The 22,028-nt window shown below is 41.6% G+C and overlaps 2 protein-coding genes across 6 annotated transcripts; one reads left to right on the forward strand and one right to left on the reverse strand.

The window, feature by feature from the left end:
• The first annotated feature begins 1,146 nt into the window (after window positions 1-1,146).
• On the forward strand, window positions 1,147-15,702 carry rbbp8 (retinoblastoma binding protein 8). 2 transcript variants are annotated; one of them, XM_014180974.2, is made up of 17 exons: window positions 1,147-1,440; window positions 4,830-5,019; window positions 5,169-5,211; window positions 5,628-5,723; window positions 5,887-5,999; window positions 10,343-10,415; window positions 10,652-10,809; window positions 11,001-11,096; window positions 11,229-11,737; window positions 12,143-12,326; window positions 12,465-12,553; window positions 12,642-12,735; window positions 12,883-13,047; window positions 13,209-13,254; window positions 13,336-13,426; window positions 13,742-13,883; window positions 14,384-15,702. In XM_014180974.2, exons 2-17 carry the CDS (start codon window positions 4,899-4,901, stop codon window positions 14,482-14,484), a joined length of 2,121 nt encoding a protein of 706 aa, XP_014036449.2. In that variant the 5' UTR covers window positions 1,147-1,440; window positions 4,830-4,898; the 3' UTR covers window positions 14,485-15,702. The 2 variants fall into 2 exon arrangements, with proteins under 2 accessions (XP_014036449.2, XP_014036450.2); XM_014180975.2 differs by lacking the exon at window positions 1,147-1,440 and adding an exon at window positions 3,756-3,937.
• tmem241 (transmembrane protein 241) lies at window positions 14,934-22,028 on the reverse strand. 4 transcript variants are annotated; one of them, XM_014180977.2, is made up of 14 exons: window positions 21,617-22,028; window positions 21,269-21,315; window positions 21,043-21,120; window positions 20,689-20,770; window positions 20,431-20,508; window positions 20,319-20,344; window positions 18,218-18,345; window positions 18,085-18,130; window positions 17,943-17,978; window positions 17,575-17,609; window positions 15,942-16,011; window positions 15,727-15,820; window positions 15,401-15,465; window positions 14,934-15,203 (listed from the first exon to the last, which is right to left on the reverse strand). In XM_014180977.2, the coding sequence occupies exons 1-14, from the start codon at window positions 21,686-21,688 to the stop codon at window positions 15,137-15,139; spliced, it is 924 nt and encodes a 307-aa protein (XP_014036452.1). In that variant the 5' UTR covers window positions 21,689-22,028; the 3' UTR covers window positions 14,934-15,136. The 4 variants fall into 4 exon arrangements, with proteins under 4 accessions (XP_014036452.1, XP_014036453.1, XP_014036454.1 ...); XM_014180978.2 differs by having other exon boundaries at window positions 18,245-18,345; window positions 21,617-22,026; XM_014180979.2 differs by lacking the exon at window positions 17,943-17,978.

The raw sequence follows: 22,028 nt of genomic DNA on the forward strand, positions 1-22,028 counted from the left end.
GAGCATGAGCTGCCTGGCAAAACCATCAAATAACAGCATTTCATTCTAACCTTGCCAAGGCAAACACTCACAATGCCATATGGTGGCTTGCTCTCCCACAGTTGGGCCAAGGTCTTCCTGGCGCCACTCCACAGGTTGTTAGAGTAGATGTCCTGCAGTTTGTTCTTATGCTTGTAGACGTGCAGGAAGAGGATGGAGAGGTAGAGAAAGAACACAATGAAGAAGGGCACGATGAAGACAACGACCAGTGGAGGGAGGACCCAGCCCCTGTAGTCTATATAGCTGAGGTAGTCCTGAAGGTCTCCCAGTTCCACCCAGTCTTCCTACAGCTGGTACTGGCAGGAGACTGCTGGGCGTCTGTGCAGGAGTGATTTTCACAGGTCATCCTGGCTGTCTCTGCACAGCCCCCAGAAATGGCTGAGGCATCAATGCTTCAGGACTGTCTTGGTCCACACCTACATCATACTAAAACCAGGAAGTAGAAAAACAACACATTAGCTTGCCTGCAAACAAATAGCCCACTGCAGGGATCATCAACTAGATTCAGCCGCGGACCGATTCTTTCTTGAGCGGATGGTCGAGGGCCGAAAACATAATTCAAAATAAATTGTAGACTGCAAATTGACAGCAGGAAGCCCAAACATATATAACATTTGACTAAAACAGAATCATTTCAAACCTTGTTTACGTTTGTATATGATCACGTTTCTCTATTATGTGTGGGAATACTTGGGAACAGATTTCCAAAATTAAAATAACTATTCCACTTAAGGGATGGCAAGGTTTCTATCAGTCACATAAACAAATATTAATCTGGTTGTGTGTGTTATCATACTACAACAGCTACATATTGATATAAACATTTGTATCAACAGACCTAAGCGAGTGCGAACACCCCCACGATGCCACATCTGAGGTGTATTCATTACGCCAATTATGTTGCAAAACGTTTCGTCTGTTGCTAAACGTTTTGCAGCGTGAAACCGTTTACTCCAAACGGAAAACGTTTTGCAAAGAAAACGAGAGTTTCTATTGGCCAAATTCAGTCCCGCTCCGTTTCGTTTCTTTCCGTTTGCTTTCATATAAGAAGATTTTAGCAACAGAATCGGCGTAATGAATACACACCCTGAAGCTGATACCGTGGTTCGGTTTACATCAGCGGCATCTTCCACTGCCCGAGTCTATTGAATTATCTGTGGCAAATAAGCTCGTCTCTTTAGCTCTGATCTAAATAGTTTTCCATTTTCATGTTTAGCTAAATAGGACGCGGAGGAGAAAGCGCTGTTGCTGACACTTGTTGCTGATTAACATTGATCTGTCTTTCAAAAACATCGACCATGTGACACCAGAAGAGTTGTCATCCCAGCATGCAATGCGAGGCACGAATTCTAAAAGACGTGAACTCGAGCTAGCTAGGTACGAAGTTGATAAGCTAGCTAGGTAAGTTGGGAAATTCGTACATTTGGACACATTTAAACACATAATACAATTACAGTTGGCTATAGAGTCATGCCATACTTTATTTTGATATCTGACTGTCTAATGTAACGATGAAATTGACTGTGTCTAGCTAGGCTAGGTAGTTAGCTAACTAGTGTTGGCAAGCTGGCTGTCTTTACCAACATGACTTTGCTTGCTATAGTAGACTAAAATAAATTATAGGATTGTTAGGGGAAAATGTTGAGTTAACTAAAGAGCTCTAGCTAGGAAAATATCATAGCTAGCTATAGCCAGCAACATTTTTTCCATTCAAAGAAAACCCTCATCTCTCACCCTTGCCAGAACATCCAGACCCTATTGTTACGCTTGTTTACACTTAGCTGCACTGGGGTCAGAACGCAATCAAGGTTACATTAAGACACCTTGGAGGGAGAGGGAAATTTGGTTTGGAAAACGTAGGGATGGTATATGCCACTGTACTCCAAATTTTACCAGAACAATATTGTGTGTAATTGCGGCCTAGTCTTCAGGTGCTTAAATCTGTAGTTTTTGATAACTTTGTTTTATGGAAAGTCGGAGTTCCAGTCCGTCCACACTAGTCGCTGCTCAACTGCATAGAAAATCGTGGAGTTGAGTTTAATCGGCTACCCTCACCCCAACCTCCCACAACAGAAAATAATAGCCCCCCCTCCCTCTTACCTAGCCGTGCATGTGCCGATGCTAGATTTATATTGGTACAATTACAAGGGGCATAGCTATATCATTTAACATTTTAGCAATTTAGCAGATGTTCTTATGCAGTACGACTTACACTTAGTATAGCCTAGTATTTTACAGTATAGTGACTTACAGTATATCCTGCAGCAGCTTAACCAATATTCATCTGTGATGTGACCAAGAATCTCTAGTGGTTTGCAGAGTGAGAAATACTGTTATTAGCAATGGTCTTTGGTGTGTGTCAGTCTATTTACTGTAGGTGGTGCTGATGGCTAATAGTGGTAGGCTGCTATGCACCCAAGTCTGAGAAGCTGGCCATTATGAGGTAGTCCTAGGTCAAATACTGTACTTTGAAATACTTCAGCTGGACATTTATTTAGCATGGTACATTGGAGCTAATGGAATTGACCCAAAAGTGCAAACTTCAAGCTAATTTGTGTGCATCAGACTTTTGACCCAGGCCTGTCATGCAGCTCACAATCTGATTTCCTGTCGCCAGCATCTTTAATTTGACATAGGCCTAGTTCAGAGGAGGCATCAACGCAGCACTGCTTTATATATTTATGAAAGCGTTTATTGCAGTGCCCCAACATAGTCCTGCTGGAATGCATCTGGCTGGCACAGGCTTGTCTTGCAGGATGTCTGGGCATCACATACAACACCACCCCTTTCGTGCCCTTGCTTGTCAGAGAACAAAATCCCCACTGACACAACACTAGATCTTTTGTTTTCTTTCTTCCTCCATGGTAGTTATTTTAAGAGATACTTTTAATGAGTTAGCCTAATGTGTGATTTTGTTTTCATCTGCAGACAGCCAAAGGTACTGGTGATATCGGTATATTGCTGTCAATGGTTAATAAAAATGTATTATCCAAGTTAACCTGTGACACTAAAATGTCCATGAAATTGAGCATTTTCCTGAAATTTAATATTTTTTGGTTTACTACTGTGGGTTCAATCTTACAGAGTGGGGCTGAAATGTAATCTGAAATTACCCCTTTGCATTGGAGTTTATCATCATTCATTGGCCCTGGATAGTTGTGAGTTGACAGTTAGGGCCTAACAATTAGCCTATACCAATACACCCTAGACATTAGGCCTAGTTTATTAATTTAGGAAGCATAGCACAGGCTGGAAGGATACACAGGCTGCTTCACATTCAGCTGTTTTGGACAGTAAAGACCAGACTGGTATATACGCCTCGGCTTCTGAGTATTGTATGGGAGTGGAGTTAACGATCTTAATAGCTGCAGGCTACAACATTTGCCTTGTCTCTGCAAAGGAAGGGAGGAGTGTGTGTGCGTCTGCCATTTGTGTTTGCTAATGTATGTCCGTTTTTTGTGTGTGTTTGTGCGTGTGATTGTGTGTATGGGTTGTGTACGTACATGTGTGTGCTCCTATCTGTCTCCAACTGTGTGTGTGTGTAGAGGGAGAGTGTGTTGCTATTCTTCTGAGCCAGCCGCTACACATCCCAAGCTCTCCCCCCTCTCTCCTCCCTTTTCCTTTTAGAGCCGACTGGCAAGACCAGTTTGTGTTTGGTCGGGAAAACCGGTTCTTCCAGTTGTCCATGCCAACAAATTCTGGTATGATCCCAGCCAGGTCCCTGGGAATGCTCAAAACGCCCGGACAATCCCATGAGAGGCATATTGGGTTATCACTGATGGTAGTTTAGTTGGTATAGCAGTTGTTCCCTGGTTTCCTCCTCTCTATGAAGTTTGGATCTGTTGGGTGGCTTTTGTGTGCATTGAGTATACTTTGACTGACAGTTCATTCTAGTGGGGTGAGTGAACAAGGCTCTTTCATTCAGTTTGATATAGGAGGACATTTTGCCTGGTGAATGTCAATGATGACTGTTAGCAGATTTAGTAGGTAGGATTAGGCTACAAAGTGAAATAGGCTAGTTTATCATGTCTATGCTCAATAATGGGGGGAAATATATTATTTGGCTTTAGTTATTGGATGATTGAATGATTATTATAAACCGGGTGGTTCGAGCCCAGAATGCTGATTGGCTGAAAACCGTGATATGTCGTACCGTATACCACGGGTATGACCCACTTTTTTTTTTTTTACTGTTCTAATTACGTTGGTAACCAGTTCATAATAGCAATAAGTAATCTCTGAGTTTTGTGGTATATGGCAAATATACCACGGCTAAGGGCTGTATCCAGGCATTCTGCGTTGCGTCGTGCGTAAGAACAGCCCTTAGCGGTGGTATATTGGCCATATACCATACCCCCTGTGCCTTATTGCTTAATTCTCCAATGGTGATTAAGCCAATCCTACTGTACCAGCTTGGGAAGAGAGAGGAAAGAGAACTCAAGGCAAGTTTGAACTCTCTCTGTGTGCGTGTGTGCGTGCACTGACCTGCACTAATGCGTTTGTGCATTATGTGCTCTGGCTACATTACCTTCAAAACCCGATTTACATATTTGACTGCCCTTTAGGATAAGATATGGTGATGAAAATGAAAGAGAGGAGTATATGAGCATGCCCTGGATTACCGGTATCATATTTTACCGGTATTGTATCATGTTTTATTACAGGTATTGTAGTGGCCTGTCAGTGCAGCCATTTCCTCTAGGGGGCGCTCGTGAGTAAAATAGGGTCCTCTCTTGACTCATCTTACCCTCTGTTTTCTTTGTCTTTTTTGCTCTCCCTTCCTCTCGCAGATTTCCGGTTTGGTACTAGATGGAGTTGTGTATTGGCTGAGTGAAGCTACCAACCAGTAAGTGATTTGGATGATGAGCAGTCCTCTGCTAAGTGGGAGCAGCCCCGGCTCCAGTGGGGCCTCGGAATCCACTGACCTCTTCAGGGACCTATGCAGTCGACTCAAAGACTGTCACGATAGTGCACTGCAAGGTTGGCCTACTGTCTACATGCCAGGGAATCTCAACCAAAACAACTAAGGCCAGTGGGCCATGTTTAATGCAACTATCAGTGTTAAGAGTACTTGTCAAAAATCATTCAACAATCCTCTTTTCAAGCTCTTTTTTTTATCCTGTGTTTAGGTTTGCAAACCAAAGTGAACAAGCTGAAGAAGGAGCGATGTTTGTAAGTACAGTCATTTTAGTTTAACGTTGTGTTGATGATCAATGAATAGAATCTGAAACTTCATATTTTCTGACGTTCAACTTGCCATTTCAGAGTGTTCAAAGATTGTTTTACGGACCCACTTAAGATGAGAGCGTTTTCCGTTGACTCCCCGTCAGTGTGTAAGGTTTCAAATGTCACTGAGCAAGTCAGTCTGACAAAGGCCTCTTTCACACTCTTACTTCAGTAGGACAGCATTCTGGGCCCTACTCATTTACCAGAGCTCTGTGATGGGAATCCCAAAATATAATTCCTCTTGTACCCCAAAAATGCACATTCAAATACATTACTTATGTACTCAAACACTCCAATGTTTATTAATTCAAAGGCTTTAAAGCAATGTGTTCCTTCCTTTTGTCCCCCCTCTCACCCCGTAGAGATGCCCAAAGACTGGAGGAGTTCTACAGCAGACACCAGCAGTTGAGGGAGCAGCACAAAACCCTGCAGGACACTGTCACAGTTCTGGAGGACAGGTTGGTACCCCATCAACCTGTCTGTCCCTATATGTCTGTTTGTCTCCCTCTGACTTTTTCTCTATCTACCTATATTTTTCTCCATCTCTCCTTTTGTTAGTGTCCTTTGGTTAATCTTTTCTCCTCTGTCTTCTTTCCCGTCTGTCTCTCTCCCTCTGCCCAGGCTGCGGGCAGGGCTGTGTGATCGCTGTTCTGTCACAGAGGAGCACATGAGGAAGAAGCAGGTGGAGTTTGAGAAAGGCCGTCAGCAGAACATGCGCCTCATCGCAGAGATCAGTGAGTTGTACATCATTCCCTTCTCACTTGCACATACCCTACATTCTGTATCTGAGATTAATTTACCTCCACACTGGTCCCTCTTTTACACAGCCTATACAGCTCCTAAGCTTTTGGCTAAAGTAGGATATGGTTATGACAAAGGATGGGGGTGGTCATGAGTCATTCACAAGGGAACTCTCTCCCTACCACCCCCATCTCTCTTTGTCCACTGCACTCCTTTTTTCTCTGTAACAGGTTCCCTCATAGATCTACACATCACACAATATAGCCTTTCTCTTTTTAGCTAAGGCTGGGGGTAGCGGGGGGGGCGCAAGTAGAGTCTCTTTTTACATTGATGGAAAAGTCAAACCTGAATGATCTCTTTGTTTCCTATGTTATCTCCCAAATGTAACATTCCTCCGTGCTCAGAAAAGGGATGCAGTTCTTCCTCTATACCACTAGTGCTCTGCAAATAAATGGACTAAGACCAATCATTGCTGTAGTAGGGCGATTCCATTGGGAGGAAGGATGTTTGACATGCTTTTTACATTTGTATCATAAATAATGTTTAAGCACAATCATGATGAAAGTGGCCATTTAGGCCTATACTTGCCTCCTGTAACACCCTATGATCTGTGCATCTTGGTGTCGTTATACTTACAACATGATACAGACAACATCTTGGTGTCATTGTACTCCTTATAGTGTGTTCTCAAATATGGATTATGTCTACATTCTGAAATACACTTTTTCACGTTAATGTATTCAATATAAAAAATATTAATTTTGAATATTTCAAAAGTACCCTTTTTAATTCTGTGTTTTTAGACATTGTTTGGAAAATTATACTCTTCAAACATGTCAAATGTCCAGATTGGGCTCTCTGTACTTTTTGAAGATAGGACCCATTTTATACATTTACGTTATAGGTCATTAACCAATCACAGCCCTACTTCAGGATTGATTGCACATTCAGCAAATCACCAGCAGAGGGAGTTCTCTTTGAATCCATTTTACCATTCACTGTGTTGCTTGTGCTCATAAAATGTATCATAACTTAGAAATTTGCAGAGAGCCCACTCTGGAAATTTGATGTACTTGTTGAGTATATTGTTCCAAACAATGTCTTAAAATCTAAAAGGGTACTTTTGAGATATTAATATTTTTAATGTTGAGTAATTTAATATAAATAGTTTTATTTCAGAATCTTGACATACTCCATATGTTAGAGCACACGGTAAGGAGTATAATGACACCAAGATGTTCACAGATCATATGGTTTTACAGGAGGCATGTATAGTTAAAAAAAAAAAAAAAAGGCCTAAAATGGCCACTTTCATCATGATTTTCTTAAATTCCTCCCAAATGAAGTTTTATGTGAAAATTGCCAGAACGGTCTGAGATACCAAAAATAGCTAAAATTTATTTTGCATAAGTATTCCCACCCCTTTGCTATGACACTCCAAACTGAGCTTAACTGTATCCAATTTCCTTTAATCATCCACCTGTGGCCAATGAAATTGTTTGGACATGATTTAGGAAGAAATGCATCTGTCTATATGTACACTACCGGTCAGAAGTTTTAGAACACCTAATCATTCAAGGGTTTTTATACACTTTTTACTATTTTCTACATTGTAGAATAATAGTGACGACATCAAAACTATGAAATAACACACATGGAATCATGTAGTAACCAAAAAAGTGTTAAATCAAAATATATTTTGTTTGAGATTCTTCAAAGTAGCCACCCTTTGCCTTGATAACAGCTTTGCACACTCTTGGCATTCTCTCAACCAGCATCACATGGAATGCTTTTCCAACAGTCTTGAATGAGTTTCAACATATGCTGAGCACTTGTTGGCTGCTTTTCCTTCAATCTGCGGTCCGACTCATCCCAAACAATCTCAATTTGGTTGAGGTCGGGGGATTGTGGAGGCCAGGTCATCTGATGCAGCACTGCATCACTCTCCTTCTTGACAAAATAGCCCTTACACAGCCTGGAGATGTGTTGGGTCATTGTCCTGTTGAAAAACAAATGATAGTCCCCCTAAGCACAAACCAGATGGGATGGCGTATCGCTGCAGAATGCTGTGATAGCCATGCTGGTTAAGTGTGCCTTCAATTCTAAATAAATCACAGACAGTGTCACCAGCAAAGCACCCACACAACATAACACCACCTCCTTCTCTATGCTTTACGGTGGAAAATACACATGCGGAGATCATCCGTTCACCCACACTGCGTCTCACAAAGACACGGCGGTTGGAACGAAAAATCTCCAATTTGGACTCCAGACCAAAGGACACATTTCCGCCAGTCTAATGTCCATTGCTCGTGTTGCTTGGCCCAAGCAAGTTTCTTCTTCTTATCGGTGTCCTTTAGTAGTGGTTTCTTTTCAGCAATTCAACCATGAAGGCCTGATTCACACAGTCTCCTCTGAGCAGTTGATGTTAATGTGTCTGTTAAACTTTGAAGCATTTATTTGGGCTGCAATCTGAGGTGCATTTAACTCTAATGAACTTATCCTCTGCAGCAGAGGTAACTCTGGGTCTTCCATTCCTGTGGCGGTCCTCATGAGAGCCAGTTTCATCATAGCACTTGATGGTTTTTGCTACTGCACTTGAAGAAACGTTCAAAGTTTTTGAAATTTTCCATACTGACTGGCCTTCATGTCTTAAAGTAATGATGGACTGTCATTTCTCTTTGCTTATTTGAGCTGTTCTTGCCATAATATGGACTTGGTCTTTTACCAGATAGGGCTGTCTTATGTATATCCCCCCCTACCTAGTCACAGCACAACTGATTGGCTCAAACGTATTAACAAGGAAAGAAATTCCACCAATTCACTTTTAAGAAGGCACACCTATTAATTGAAATGCATTCCATGTGACTACCTCATGAAGCTGGTTGAGAGAATGCCAGAGTGTGCAAGCTGTCAAGGTGGCTATTAGAAGAAACTCAAATATAAAATATATTTTGATTTGTTTAACACTTTTTTGGGTTACTACATGATTCCATGTGTTATTTCATAGTTTTGATGTCTTCACTATTATTCTGCAGTGTAGAAAATTGTAAAAAATAAAGAAACTCTTGAATGAGTAGGTGTTCTAAAACTTTTGACCGGTAGTGTATGTCAGAGCAGAAACTATACCATGAAGTCCAAGGAACTGGCCGTAGATCTCCAGGATAGAATTGTGATGAGGCATATATCTGGGGAAGGGTATAAAACAGTTTCTAGAGTGTTAAAAGTTTCCAAGAGCACAGTGGTCTCCATCATTGGGAAATTAATTTTTTTTTAATATGGAACTACCCAGACTCGACCTAGAGCTGGCCGTCCGCCCAAACAGAGCAACCGGGCAAGAAGGACCTTGGTAAGAGAGGGGACCAATGACCACTCTGACAGAACTACTGAGTTCCTTAAGGACAACAGTCTACAGCACTTCACCAAGTGCCGCTCTCCCGTAACGCCAAAATTGATGAAGTGCTGTAGAGACTATTGTCCTTTTGGCAGGTTCTCCCATCTCAGTGATGGCACTCCTGGAGTTTGCAAAAAGACATGCGAATGATGGTGCAGAAGTCAAAAGTTTCTGTGATCTGATAAGACAAAAATAGAACTCTTTGGCCTGAATGCATATTGAACTTTTTGCCTGGAGAAAACCAGGCACAGTTCATCACCCGTCTAACACCATCCCTATCGTGAACGGTGGTGGCAGCGGCATGCTATCGGGATGCTTTTCATCGGCAGGAACTGGGAGACTGGTAAGGATAGAGGGAACAATTAATGGAGCCTAATGCCAGCAAATCCTTGATGAGAACCTGCTTCAGAGTGCAAATGACCTTAGACTGGGGTGAAGATTTATGTTCCAACAGAACATTGACCGCAAGCATACAGCCAAAGCAATGCTGGACTGGCTTCAGAACAAGAATGTGAAGGTCCCTGAGTGGCCCAGCCAAATCTCATTGAAAATCTGTGGAAAGACTTGAAGATTGCTGTTCACTGCTACTTCCCATCTAACTTGAGAAAATATGCAAGGAAAAATGGGAAAAAATGGCCAAATCCAGATGTGCAAAGCTGATGCAGACATACCCAAGATGACTCAAAGCTGTAATTGTCGCCAAAGGTCCTTCTACCAAGTATTGACTCGGGTGTGAATACTTATGTAAATGAGAGATTTCTGTATTTCCTTTTCAATACATTTATAAAGATGTCTAAAAACACGTTTTTACTACGTCATTATGGGGTATTATTGTGTGTATGGTTGAGAAAAATAAATATTTAATCAATTTTGAATGGAATAAGTCGAGGGGTATGAATACTTTCTGAAGGCACTGTATATGTGGTTTGATGTGACTTCCAGTGACAGAGAGGAACAGCCTGCAGGATGAGAACAGAAAGCTGAGTCTTGAGTTGGATAGACTGAATGGAACTCTGTGAGTTAAAACCATCCCCATCTGGCACATATAGTACTTTTGTAACCAGGATTGTTGATTCCAAAACAATATTCCTCTTGCACATCGAGAGAGCATGGTTGAATTAGAGTTCTCACTTTGAGCTTAATACGGTATATTATTATTTCAGTATATTAATACTTTCTATTATTAATACGGTATGTTATGCCTCAACGCTCGTTGTATTTCTGTGGTGCGTCTGTATGTTTGGTTTCCAGCTCCGTGTCTCCTGAGCCAGAGGAGGCGGTGATTCCAGACTCTCCGCTGCAGCAGATCTCGCTGCCTGTGGTCAGCAAGTTGAGGAGGAGGAAGGAGACCCACCATGTCCGCTACGCCGAGAAGTCCCTGTCTCAGTCTCAGAGCTCGGCGCTCAACGGTCAGTCTGCTTCATACAAAGAAATGCATACACTGGTACAGCATTCAAGGGTCACCCTCAGTATCAAACACACGTGCCGGTGCGTGCACACTGAGTCACACTCGCACACAAACACACTCAATATTAGTTTCTAACGATATCAGTTTCATAGACTTCATTGAAGTTCATTTTATTTGTTTTCGTAATGGTAGAACCAAGGAAAGGATTGCCCTCCCGAACCGCGCAGAGCCAAGGAAATGGCATACTGGTGCCTGAAACGTGTTACATGGACGCCACCCAGACCCAACGTAAGGCCTTCATTTACTAACTGATGACCGATAACATGCGGTTGTAATTATGTTATTGCCTCTAAAATGTCTGAGTGTCTTGAAAAGCACTGTAAAAAAACAAATTACGTGGTATTCTTCTTGTTGATTCAGAGGGCAGCAGACAGGGTCATGAAGGTGCTGTAGTGGCAGAGACGTGTCGCCTGGATCTCCCTGATGATCCACTGCCTATCCCCCAGAGAAAGGGACCCCTCCTGGGCTGCCCCGGCACCACCACCACTGAGGACGGCCCCCTGTCCCTCCTCCCCCGCCTGAAGCTCATTCCCACCAACGCCCAACAGCGCCACCAGGAGGGGATAGCCCGCATCGCACCTCTTAGAGCCACTTCCACCCCATGTGGCCTCTCTCACCGAGAGCTGGAGAGAGGAAAGAGGAGGAGGAAAAGCAGCGAGAAGAAGGAAGATGAGGAAGTGGTTGACAAGCCTCTGGACCTTTCCGACTCCCCACAGAAGGCCCTCGTGTCTCCGCTCAATGCCCAGAGAGGTATCAGCGTCCCTGCGTCAGAGAACCAAGACAGAGGCCAAAAGCGGCACATCCTATTTAAACATCCCTCTACCTCTCCAAGTGATGAACAATCCAAAAATGTGTTGCTTAGTCACCAGGTAGAGCCATGATTTTTCATGTGTATTTCTTAACAAATTACACAAGATGTTGTACAGGTACATTAGTCACATTTGAGCCTTGTTATAGATGGGTTCATCTTGGAAACCCAGAACAAAAATCCTGATAAATCCAACTTATTTCCATTGTGGTCCTCATGAAGGCATATGTGGCAGGATAAAAAAAAAACAGATGCTAAAATGGCAGGTCAACTTGGTTATGTTCCTCGTTAGTCGTCGCATCCCAAAGTCTTTTGACAGACGATACCATTTATGTTACGTTGTCTGTCTATGAGATATTATAGATGGGTAGATCAAGAGCTCTTTTTCTTTGAAACATTCACCCATCTTATGCATCAACATACTACTGTACCCGAGTAGCCCCTGCTTTCCTATTTGTCCATTTAGACCCACAATGTCCAACACGAGCCAATCAGCAAGAGGAGTCGGGAGGATACTGAAAAACTGAAGCAGACCTCTGTCCTGCAGGCCAACCCCTGTGCTCGTGTGAAGAGGAGCCCTCCACAGGACAACAATGGGTCTGCATCAACAACGCTTCCCTCCAATGTCCCTGAAACGCCACTGGGAAAAGGTATTGTGTTGCAACTCTGCATAATAGTCATTCATTGATACTGAAATAATTTTTTTCTCAATTGACTGGCCCTTAAGCATAGTCTAAGCAAGCAATTTGAATAGAAATGTCATGTTTCAATTCCTACCATATGTTTAGCCAAGCTGATGCCAGCAGAGCAGACTTGGAGCCTTGACCCAGAGGCAGCCCTCTCCCAGTATGATGTAGACACCCCTACTCCAGCAGAGGTATGACATTCACCAAATTCATCTGCTACTTTCCTATACCCTTTGTGTATACTTGCAGTTATTCACTCGTGTGTGTGTGTGTGTGTAGCCCCTCTGTGAAGGTGAGTCTGTCGATATGGACTGCACCTTTGTCAGCCCCAGCCTGCTCCACCGAGGAGCTCCAAGAACCAGCTCTGTTACCGGTACGGCTTACTACATTTTTGCACAAAATCTTTCAAGTTGCATTAGATCAGTGATCACTTCAGTGATGGAAGGGCGGTTACATTCGAGCAGGACCCATATAAACAAATCAACCAACCATGTAACCAACCTCAAAACCCTTCTTTTAGGGATTGGTCAGAGGGCCAACGACAGCTTGGCTGAGATATTCGACAGAACAGGCTACGGGGAGTATGAGTCGTGTCCTCAGCATAATGGCTCATATTTGGACAAAGACGAACCCCATCATGGGGAGGAAGAGTTTGATGATAAGGAGGAGGAAGAGCATAAGGATGGTAAGGATTTTGCACTGTATTTTCTCTATGATCTTGTTTCTTTTATTTGACCAGGCAAATTGGTTGAGAATGACCTGGTCAAGTAGTACAACACTTGAGATGAATTATAAATATTTATATCAATATTTTAAACTGTCATTTTATTGTCCTCTCATTAAAAGCACACATGCCTCAACCTAGAACGCCCAATGGAGAACACAAAGACAGGTGAGATCATAATCGTCAGGCTAACCTAGAACACTTTCATGCCAGGTTTCTAAAAGGTTTCTTTCCCTCGTTGTCCTGTAGTAAAAACCTATCGTTTGCACACGTGGAGGTGGTCCGCAAGAAAGCTGAGAGGAGGAAACTCAAGGGGCACACGTGTAAAGAGTGTGAAATCGTGAGTTGACTCGACCGTGTTTTGATGTGTGGAGCTGAAAGTGCCTGTCCATGGTCGTGTTCATTACATTTACATTTTAGTAATTTAGCAGACGCTCTTATCCAGAGCGACTTACAGTAGTGAGTGCATACATTTTCGTACTGGTCCTCCTTGGGAATCAAACCCAAAACCCTGGCGTTGCAAGCACCATGCTCTACCAACTGAACCACATGGCACCAAACTGAATAAATGTGTCGTTTTCCATTTCAAAACTTTTTGCCCGATCGAACACAACCCATGATTTGTGACATATCTATTCCATCTCATCTCCCTCAGTACTACGCCGACCTTTCAGAGGCAGAGAGGGTGAAGAAGTTGTCAGCTTGTTCTCGGCACCGCTTCCGTTATCTTCCTCCATCAACCCCAGACCACTTTTGGGAAGTCGGCTTCCCTTCAACACAAACCTGTGTGGACAGAGGTATGCTACCCTATTCAATTGGATCCATTCAACAGAATGCAATGGTCATCAAATCCATAGTATTTAATACTGTAGTCTTTTTTTACACAGAAGATCATACACAATTGCGTGATGATCTTCCCTGACGTTTTCCTGAACTTCCCAAAATCTCCCTGGTGCATTTCAGTAATGTCAAACTATTCTTCCTTCAGATTGAAATACTGTCAGACTAAATTGTAATAGATAGCCCCATATAAACACTAGCTGATGATTATATCATTTGTCACACAGTTGGGTTGTGAGAATTTTCTGATATCAAAATGGGGTCGTGGGCCACAAAGGTTTATAAACCCCAGGTATTAATTGTGACATGTCTAAGCACTGAATTTACTGATTTCTTCTGAGGAGTGCACTGCTGTTGTCTCAGCCCTCACAAAGAGGCGTTTTCTCCTTGCTTCTATTCAATGTCAAACTCCACTTAATGAGTTTAACAACATTGTGCTTCTTGTTTCTCCTACCAGGTTATGTAAAAGAAGATAATGATCCAGAGCAGCGCTTAAGGAGGAGAAGACCTTACAATGCTCTCCCCCAAAGGCAAAGAGAAGAAGACTTAAACCAGTAGGGGAAAATAAATACCCAATCAAACAATGTAAAACTGTAACAATCTGCCAGTATCATAATCCTAGTGCCTCAAAGGAATACGTGTGCCTGTTGTGGTATATACACCCGGACATATTTCAGATTCTTATTGTTTAAAACACAATTGAATGGACCGTCAGGTCTAGAGTTCTCCAATGTCCTCAAGAAATGAATACAGAATATGCAGCAAGAACCTCTACTCAATTATTCTTTGTGAAACTAATATGCACCGTTGACCACTACTCTTCGGCGGTCCCCATAGGGGAGAAGTACTTTACACCACTGCCTATGGGGACAGCCAAGGAACCCTTTTTTCAGTGTGTTAATTTGGTGTAGATTTTTTTTAAATTGCATTAAGGGGTTTTCATGTTACTCACCTTAAAGTATATCACATCCTAGGAAATTGTATTTAACAGTTAAAATAAGCAAATATTTTAATGGAAATATATCGAATCTTTATTTCTGCTTTTCAGCAAGTTGTAGAAAAGGCACAGTAAATGAAAAATAATCTCAATTGAAGCATACATTCTTGTGCTATTTGTTCCAAAAGCAAAAAATATCACTATGGGAAATTGAGTGCAAGTAAACTCGTTGAAACATTCAGTGAGGTAGAAGTAGTTTCCTTCGCAAAGGTCTCATCGCACTTGGGAAGTACTTTCAGAGTACACCAGCAGGGCTTCTCCAACATGGCTGAAGAAAACACTAAGGAGCAAACCATCACAAAATCACTGAAGTAAATAGTAACTTCACACACACCATGATCACCAAACTTGATATAGGCTTTAAAGTAGCAGACTATAAAATGACAGTCTCTAGGGAATATCATTAGCTGCTATCTGTCTTGAATGTAAAATTGGTGACTGGATAGATAGACATTTACACAGGTAGAAAGAACTCACCAGCAGAAAGATGGCGTGTTAACTTCAATGTTAAAAACAAGTGGGGATAGGCATGTGGCAAACACCTAGACAGGGTAGAGCAAGACACGGATATGTAACTGGCACATCCACTGTCCCTGAAGGAAGTCTAAAACATAATTTACTATTTAACTCGGTTTTATGACACAATCGTTTACTTAGGTTATTACGGCAGGTTTTCTGCCAATTACTAATAATGGCTAATACCGTTTTCTGTAGAGGAGAGATGGTAACATAAAGAAAACCTTGTGGGAAATAAAGATATGTTTACCGTTGATCATTAAGTTTGGAGTTCTGACTTTCATTACCTTGGACAAAAAGATCCAGACCCCGCAGTGCTCAAGGGGTAAACCACTCTTTAGTTTGACTGATGCCAACAGCAAGAAAAAACCCAACAAGGCACTGTGGGAGATAAGTGTTTAAGTTACTACAGTGTATAGTTTAAGGATTTGGAATATTAGCAAGTTGATTTTATGAGATTGCTTTTAACATGCTCAACTAGACATGAGTTCAATTTTTTTACCTGGCACAACAGCCACTGTGAAATCTTGGGGACAGGAGGAAAGGGAATTCCAAGGCACCAAATAGGTCACCTAGATGGAATAAATAAGCAAAGATAAACCCAGCCATCGAAACATTTACAAAATAGATTACGTTCTCTCCTCCAAACAGGAAGGGGGGGGAGGGTTTGAGAGATGTAAAATCAGCACTTGACCAAGATTTAAATCAGTGTAACATTGGGATAACTGGACCAATACACAGTTACATAATTGCAAAAGACCAAGAAGAAGGAAGACTGAGACAACTGCATTGAAATAGCAAACAGCTGTTCATATACAGTGAATTCAGAAATTTAGACCCCTTCCCTTTTTCCACATTTTGTTGTGTAACAGCCTTTTTCTAAAATTGATTATTTATTTTTTTACTCATTAATCTACACACAATACTCCATAATGATAAAGCGAAAAACAGGTTGACATTTATTAAAAATAAAAAATGGAAATATCTTATTTACATAAATATTCAGACCCTTTGCTATGAGAATCAAAATTAAGCTCAGGTTCTTCCTGTTTCCATTGATCATCCTTGATGTTTCTACAACTTTGGACATGATTTGGAAAGGCACACACCTGTCTATATAAGGTCCCACAGTTGACAGTCCATATCAGAGCAAAAACCAAGCCATGAGGTCGAAGGAATTGTCCGTAGACCTCCGAGACAGGATTGTGTCGAGGCACAGATCTGGGGAAGGGTACCAAAACATTTCTGCAGTATTGAAGATCCCAAGAACAGTGGCCTCCATTATTCTTAAATGGAAGAAGTTTAGAACCACTAAGACTCTTCCTAGAGCTGGCCGCCCATCCAAACTGAGCAATTGGGGAAGAAGGGCCTTGGTCAGGGAGGTGGAGATGAGAGAATCTTCCAGAAGGACAACCATCTCTGCAGCACTACACCAAATCAGGCCTTTATGGTAGAGTGGCCAGACGGAAGCCACTCCTCAGCAGCAGGGACTGGGAGACTATTCAGGATCGAGGGAAAGATGAACGGAGCAAAGTACAGAGAGATCCTTGATCAAACCCTGCTCAGGACCTCAGACTGGGGCAAAGGTTCACCTTTCAACACGACAATGACCCTAAACAGACATCCAAGACAATGCAGGATTGGCTTCGGGACAAGTCTCCATGTCCTTGAGTGGCCCAGCCTAAGCCCGGACTTGAACCTGATCGAACATCTCTAGAGAGACCTGAAAAGTTGTGCAGCGACGCTCCCCATCCAACCTGGCAGCTTGAGAGGATCTGCAGAGAAGAATGAGAGAAATTCCTCAAATACAGGTGTGCCAAGCCTGTAGCTTCATACCCAGGAAAACTCGAGGTTGTAGTCGCTGCCAAAACAAAGTACTGAGTAAAGGGTATGAATACTTATGTAAATGTGATCATTTTCTTTTCTAAAAAACATTTTATTTTGTCACTATGGGGTAGTGTGTGTAGATTGAGGAAAAATTTCAATTTAATCCATTTTAGAATAAGGCTGTGACGTAACAAAATGTGGAAAAAGTCAAGGGGTATGAATATTTTCCAAATGCACTGTAGCTACAGAAAATGATTTGATCCATTGGTTGAATGAATGTTGGGGAAGAAACAGTCCAAAGGTCTTACCAGTAGGGTGCGCAGCGAAGGCTAACAGCAACACACTAGTTTCAGGATTAATGACAATTAGAGCTTACATTAATGAAAAAACGGATTGAAGAGTGCACTGCACATACACAAAAAGACAGACACACATCTCAAGTTAACTATGAAAGGACAGAGGGAAAAATCTGCAAAGTCCCCAAAAGTTATTCCCCCTCAAACTTAAACTCTGTGACAGCAATTAGTGACAATAACTTGATTGCCCCTGATAGTCTACTGAAGCTATAGATTGTAACATTATTTTAACTTTTTACAGTCATTTTAAAAATGCTTTGGAAAATTATGCAGTGATTAGGCCATTAACAGTTTTTTGGATCTAAGTATTTCCTTCTTACCTGAACAAATAGTTGATGTATTGTTGTTCAAGGTCACTAATATAGATCATGAAAACAAACATGTTGTTTCATAGTATTCACAACAGGAAACCAGTTTTTCAATCCTTTTTCTTACACAAGGGATGCACAAATTATAGCTTACCTCAAATGACTTGACTTGAAGTGTGTCTGGAACACTCTATAGGCACCTGAAATTGATGTATTTCTGTATTAAGTGTGTTGCTAAGTGTATTCAGCTATTTAATTTTATATGCTTTAAATATATAATATCCCACAGCTGGTTTTATTCCAGACAGACTTGCCAACACAGAAGAGATGTGCCAAGGCCCACATGTAACCACCAGGGTCAAACTGAGGGTCATAGCGGGGGAGGTTGATGGCCGACATCAACAGCAAACTCACACTAGAAAGAAAGCCAATAGCTTACAATTCCATAGTCTTCAAGGACAATCAGGCTAGCTTCCAACAGCATACCCAATAGCAGTTGGATGAGGTATAATATAGTATTATAAGGGGAAGTTAACCAAATGTCCCAAGTGATTCCATACATAGTTAAGTGGAGTTTGCCTTCTCTCCCTGCAGTCTAGAACTGGAAAGCTGCAAAAACGGGTCAGACTGGTGATGTGCCTTTGTGCATTGGTAGCTCTGCTCTGTTGTCAGAGTGATTAAGAAATCTGGAAATTGTGGACAAATTGTTTTATTGATAGAGTATGGCCGAATGAGCAATTTTTTTAATCATAAGTACTATCGATTTTGAGTCAGGAAATGTGTACTTTTCCACCTAAAATAATCCCAACCGTTTTATGTGGCCGACAGCAACAACAGTGGAAATGGGTAACAACTGCACATGTGCGCACTTGTGTGGCCAACTCTGACGTATATGCCCGTATTTGGAGCTTTAAGTCACAGATGCGCGTTTCCAGAAGAGAAAGCGAGCATTCGGAGTTATGTAGTCTAATAATTGCAGTTGAGTTGATCTTATTGTGTTGTAGCCTAGGCGCTTTACCAGTTAGCATATGTTGACATAATAGACCGTAACTGTCATCTTACACTGCAGAATAGACAAAATGAAAGCCGTTACATTTTAATTACTTAGGATCGGGTCTACTCCCTTTTTTTCATGATCGCCAATGTCTGATGTGTTGGCCAGCAATGATTAATTTGCATCACAACATTTCAGAGGCGCAACTTTGGTTTTAAAAGTGAGGGGGACATAATACATTTTTTTTATTTTTTTACCCAGTCTGATAAACACTCCAAAACAGCCAACCTGAACGCTCGGAGGTGTCTGCATGGTCCTAAAGCACACCGTTGCCTTGTATCACATTCCAATAAAACTGGGGGGGGACAAAAAATACAATTTCACAATGTGGGGCATGTCCCCCCCGTCCCCAGTGAAAGTTGCGCCCCTGACATTTCATGCTTTTAACAACTATATAGGTTTGTGTGAAATACATGGCCCCAGGAACCACCTGGGGTAGGCCTATTTGGTTGCATGTAGTCTGGTCGATTGTGTATTCGTAACCCCCACCTTCTATCAATAGTGGCCATGAGTATCCTACCAATATAATTACTTTTAGCCACGTGGCCATAAATGTATTACAAATTATAAATATCAGCACTCCAAGTCGTTTCTAAATCACTCTTGAGTATTTCATCGTCAGAACTGTCTGTAGGTTATTTAGTATAACTAATCTGAAACATTGTGTATGTCATTGTGAATAAGGGCCTTAATCTATGCCATTTAGCAGACACTTTTATCCAAAGCGACTTAGTCATGCGTACATACATTTTACATATGGGTGGCCCAGAGAATTGAACCCACTATCATGGCGTTGCAAGTGCCATGCTCTACCAACAGAGCTACAGAGGAGTTTTTACATTAAGGGATTCCCCCATGAGAGCACAGTTGTTACCCATCTCCACTGTTGCAGGTGGCCACATAAAATAATGATAATCGTTTTAGGTGGAAAAGTACACATTTCCTGTCTCAGAACCAATATTACTTTTGATAAAAATGTCTAATTCGTCCATACACTTTCAATAAAAACATAATATGCGGATTTCTCAATCACTCTTTGACTGACAACGGAGCAGATTTTGCAGTGCACAAAGACATGTAACCAGCCATGTGATCCGTTTTTGCAGATTTCCAGTTCTAGGCTGCAGGGAAAGAGGGGGAGAAGGCAAACTCCACCTAACTAGTTTCAATGTAATGAATCGCTTAGGGATTTTTATTTTAGGTATACTTCCACTTTAAAGTCAATAAAACCAATGCAAATCCAGTTTTAAACTAACTACCTACTTTTTCTGTTAGACACTACTGAATATCAATACATTTTTATTTTACTAACGATAAGAAGACTTGGAACGAACCTTAAAAGCTTCATCCATGGAATTCGCTGTTAAAAAATTAAAAAATAAGTGATTGCGTGTGAGTATAATCGACCTTGTCCAAAGTTCAGTGTGGGTACAAGCTTACACTTACCTCCATCTGGGTTAACTTCAGGATCAGGCAATTCACCACTTCAGAAGCATTGTGAAGCGTGAAGAAGAAAGGGATAGGCTGGAATATGAAAAGCAGACATCTTAGATCAGTGTCTGTCATGATAGTAGGTATACAAAATCAAGACCTAGAACAACGTGGAGACCTTATCCCATGGTGAGAGACGCTCCCGGCCAGTTCCACCTTAAAAGTGTTGTTTGTAACAGAAAAGGCTTGCGTGATCAGGAGTGAATGACTCACCAAGCGAGAAAGAGCTCTGGACCCAGCATAAATATTCCCTACAAACAGGAGGGATCCTGGAAGCCAGGAAAGTGCTGCTGACCTGTAGGATAATGGGGAATAATACACAAGGTCATTATCCAGGGATTAAAGTTCTCTGTCACTGCCACGGATTTTTTTTACATGAAGGGGAGGTTAATTTAGCCCTGCAACCAATCAATCTGAGATCAATTTAAATTTCAGTCATGGGATTTTGTTTTGCTTTAATTCCTGTCAACAACCACTAGAGGGTGGTCACAGTTAGACAGTGCCACCTTGGATAACCCCCTTGCGTTCCCTAATGCTGGGAATACACAGGCCAAATATAGAGGTTACCTGGGAAAGCCACTTATATCCACCAATCCAAGCTTCCCAGAGAGCAGAAGCAGCAGGCCCCCAATAAAAGTCTGCCATCTGTACAGAATATAGGAAGATGTTTGGAGAATTATTAATTTGCGAGAATCCTCCGTAGGCTAATGCTCTAATTACGCAAAAGTTTTTTTTATCGGAATATTGCACAGATGTTATTTAACACTAACTAGTGTAGAGAAATGTTACTTACCCCTGAAATAGGGTTGGATATGTAAATTTCAAGACAGACAGGACATACTGTAAAACAAAATACAAAATGTATCAATATGGAATTAAGAATTACTACCTCAACTGCACAGCGCTGAACGGAGGTTTAAAACCCGGAAGAGGCGATGAGGTCTTGTTACAATGTTAGAATACAGCCACACATTAAGCATGAAACATATAGTTGCTTTCTTTATCTTTGATACAGCGACATACTTGCATACCAACCAGCTAAAATCAATAATTGATCACTGATAAAGCAAGCAAGCGTTGATGTTGGTAGGTCTGTTTGCCTGACTAGCCTATATCTGTGGGAAAGCCAGCGAAAACTCACCTTATTCGTGAAATACGATACTACATAAAAGAAACAAAATATAAGACCAGTAACATGTCTTTTGAAATGCATTTGTCTTCCCGTCTCTCGTAGTTAAAGATTGATAATTTTACATCAAGCTTTTGGTTCACCCTCAGAATGGCCGGGCATCTTTGAACGGGGTTTGAAGTCATGACACGTCATCACACAACCAAGAAATTAACCCTTACCTTAACCATTCGGAACCATTTTAACCCTATTCCAAACTTTTACCCTTATGGAGTGAACGTTATTTATAATATGGATTACAATGATAAATTAAAATGGATGACCCACCCTTCAGCAAAATATATTTTACCTCCCTGAACGCTTGAGAGAGAAAAAACAACAAGTGACTCTCCCCTATACCGAACGTAATAGTTAAAACGTGCAG

This window comes from Salmo salar, chromosome ssa29 (genome assembly GCF_905237065.1).
Source record: "Salmo salar chromosome ssa29, Ssal_v3.1, whole genome shotgun sequence".
Classification (NCBI taxonomy): Eukaryota; Metazoa; Chordata; class Actinopteri; order Salmoniformes; family Salmonidae; genus Salmo; species Salmo salar.

Excerpts from the sequence above, each read along its gene's own strand:
- rbbp8 (XM_014180974.2), top strand. The coding sequence starts at position 4,899 with ATGATGAGCAGTCCTCTGCTAAGTGGGAGCAGCCCCGGCTCCAGTGGG. Across the intron at positions 10,416-10,651 it reads GATAGACTGAATGGAACTCT|CTCCGTGTCTCCTGAGCCAG; the intron begins GTGAGTTAAAAC and ends TTTGGTTTCCAG. Across the intron at positions 12,554-12,641 it reads ACACCCCTACTCCAGCAGAG|CCCCTCTGTGAAGGTGAGTC; the intron begins GTATGACATTCA and ends GTGTGTGTGTAG.
- tmem241 (XM_014180977.2), bottom strand. The coding sequence starts at position 21,688 with ATGCATTTCAAAAGACATGTTACTGGTCTTATATTTTGTTTCTTTTAT. Across the intron at positions 18,346-20,318 it reads CCATGGATGAAGCTTTTAAG|TGTGAGTTTGCTGTTGATGT; the intron begins GTTCGTTCCAAG and ends CTTTCTTTCTAG. Across the intron at positions 18,131-18,217 it reads TGTCTGGAATAAAACCAGCT|GTGCCTATAGAGTGTTCCAG; the intron begins GTGGGATATTAT and ends CATCAATTTCAG.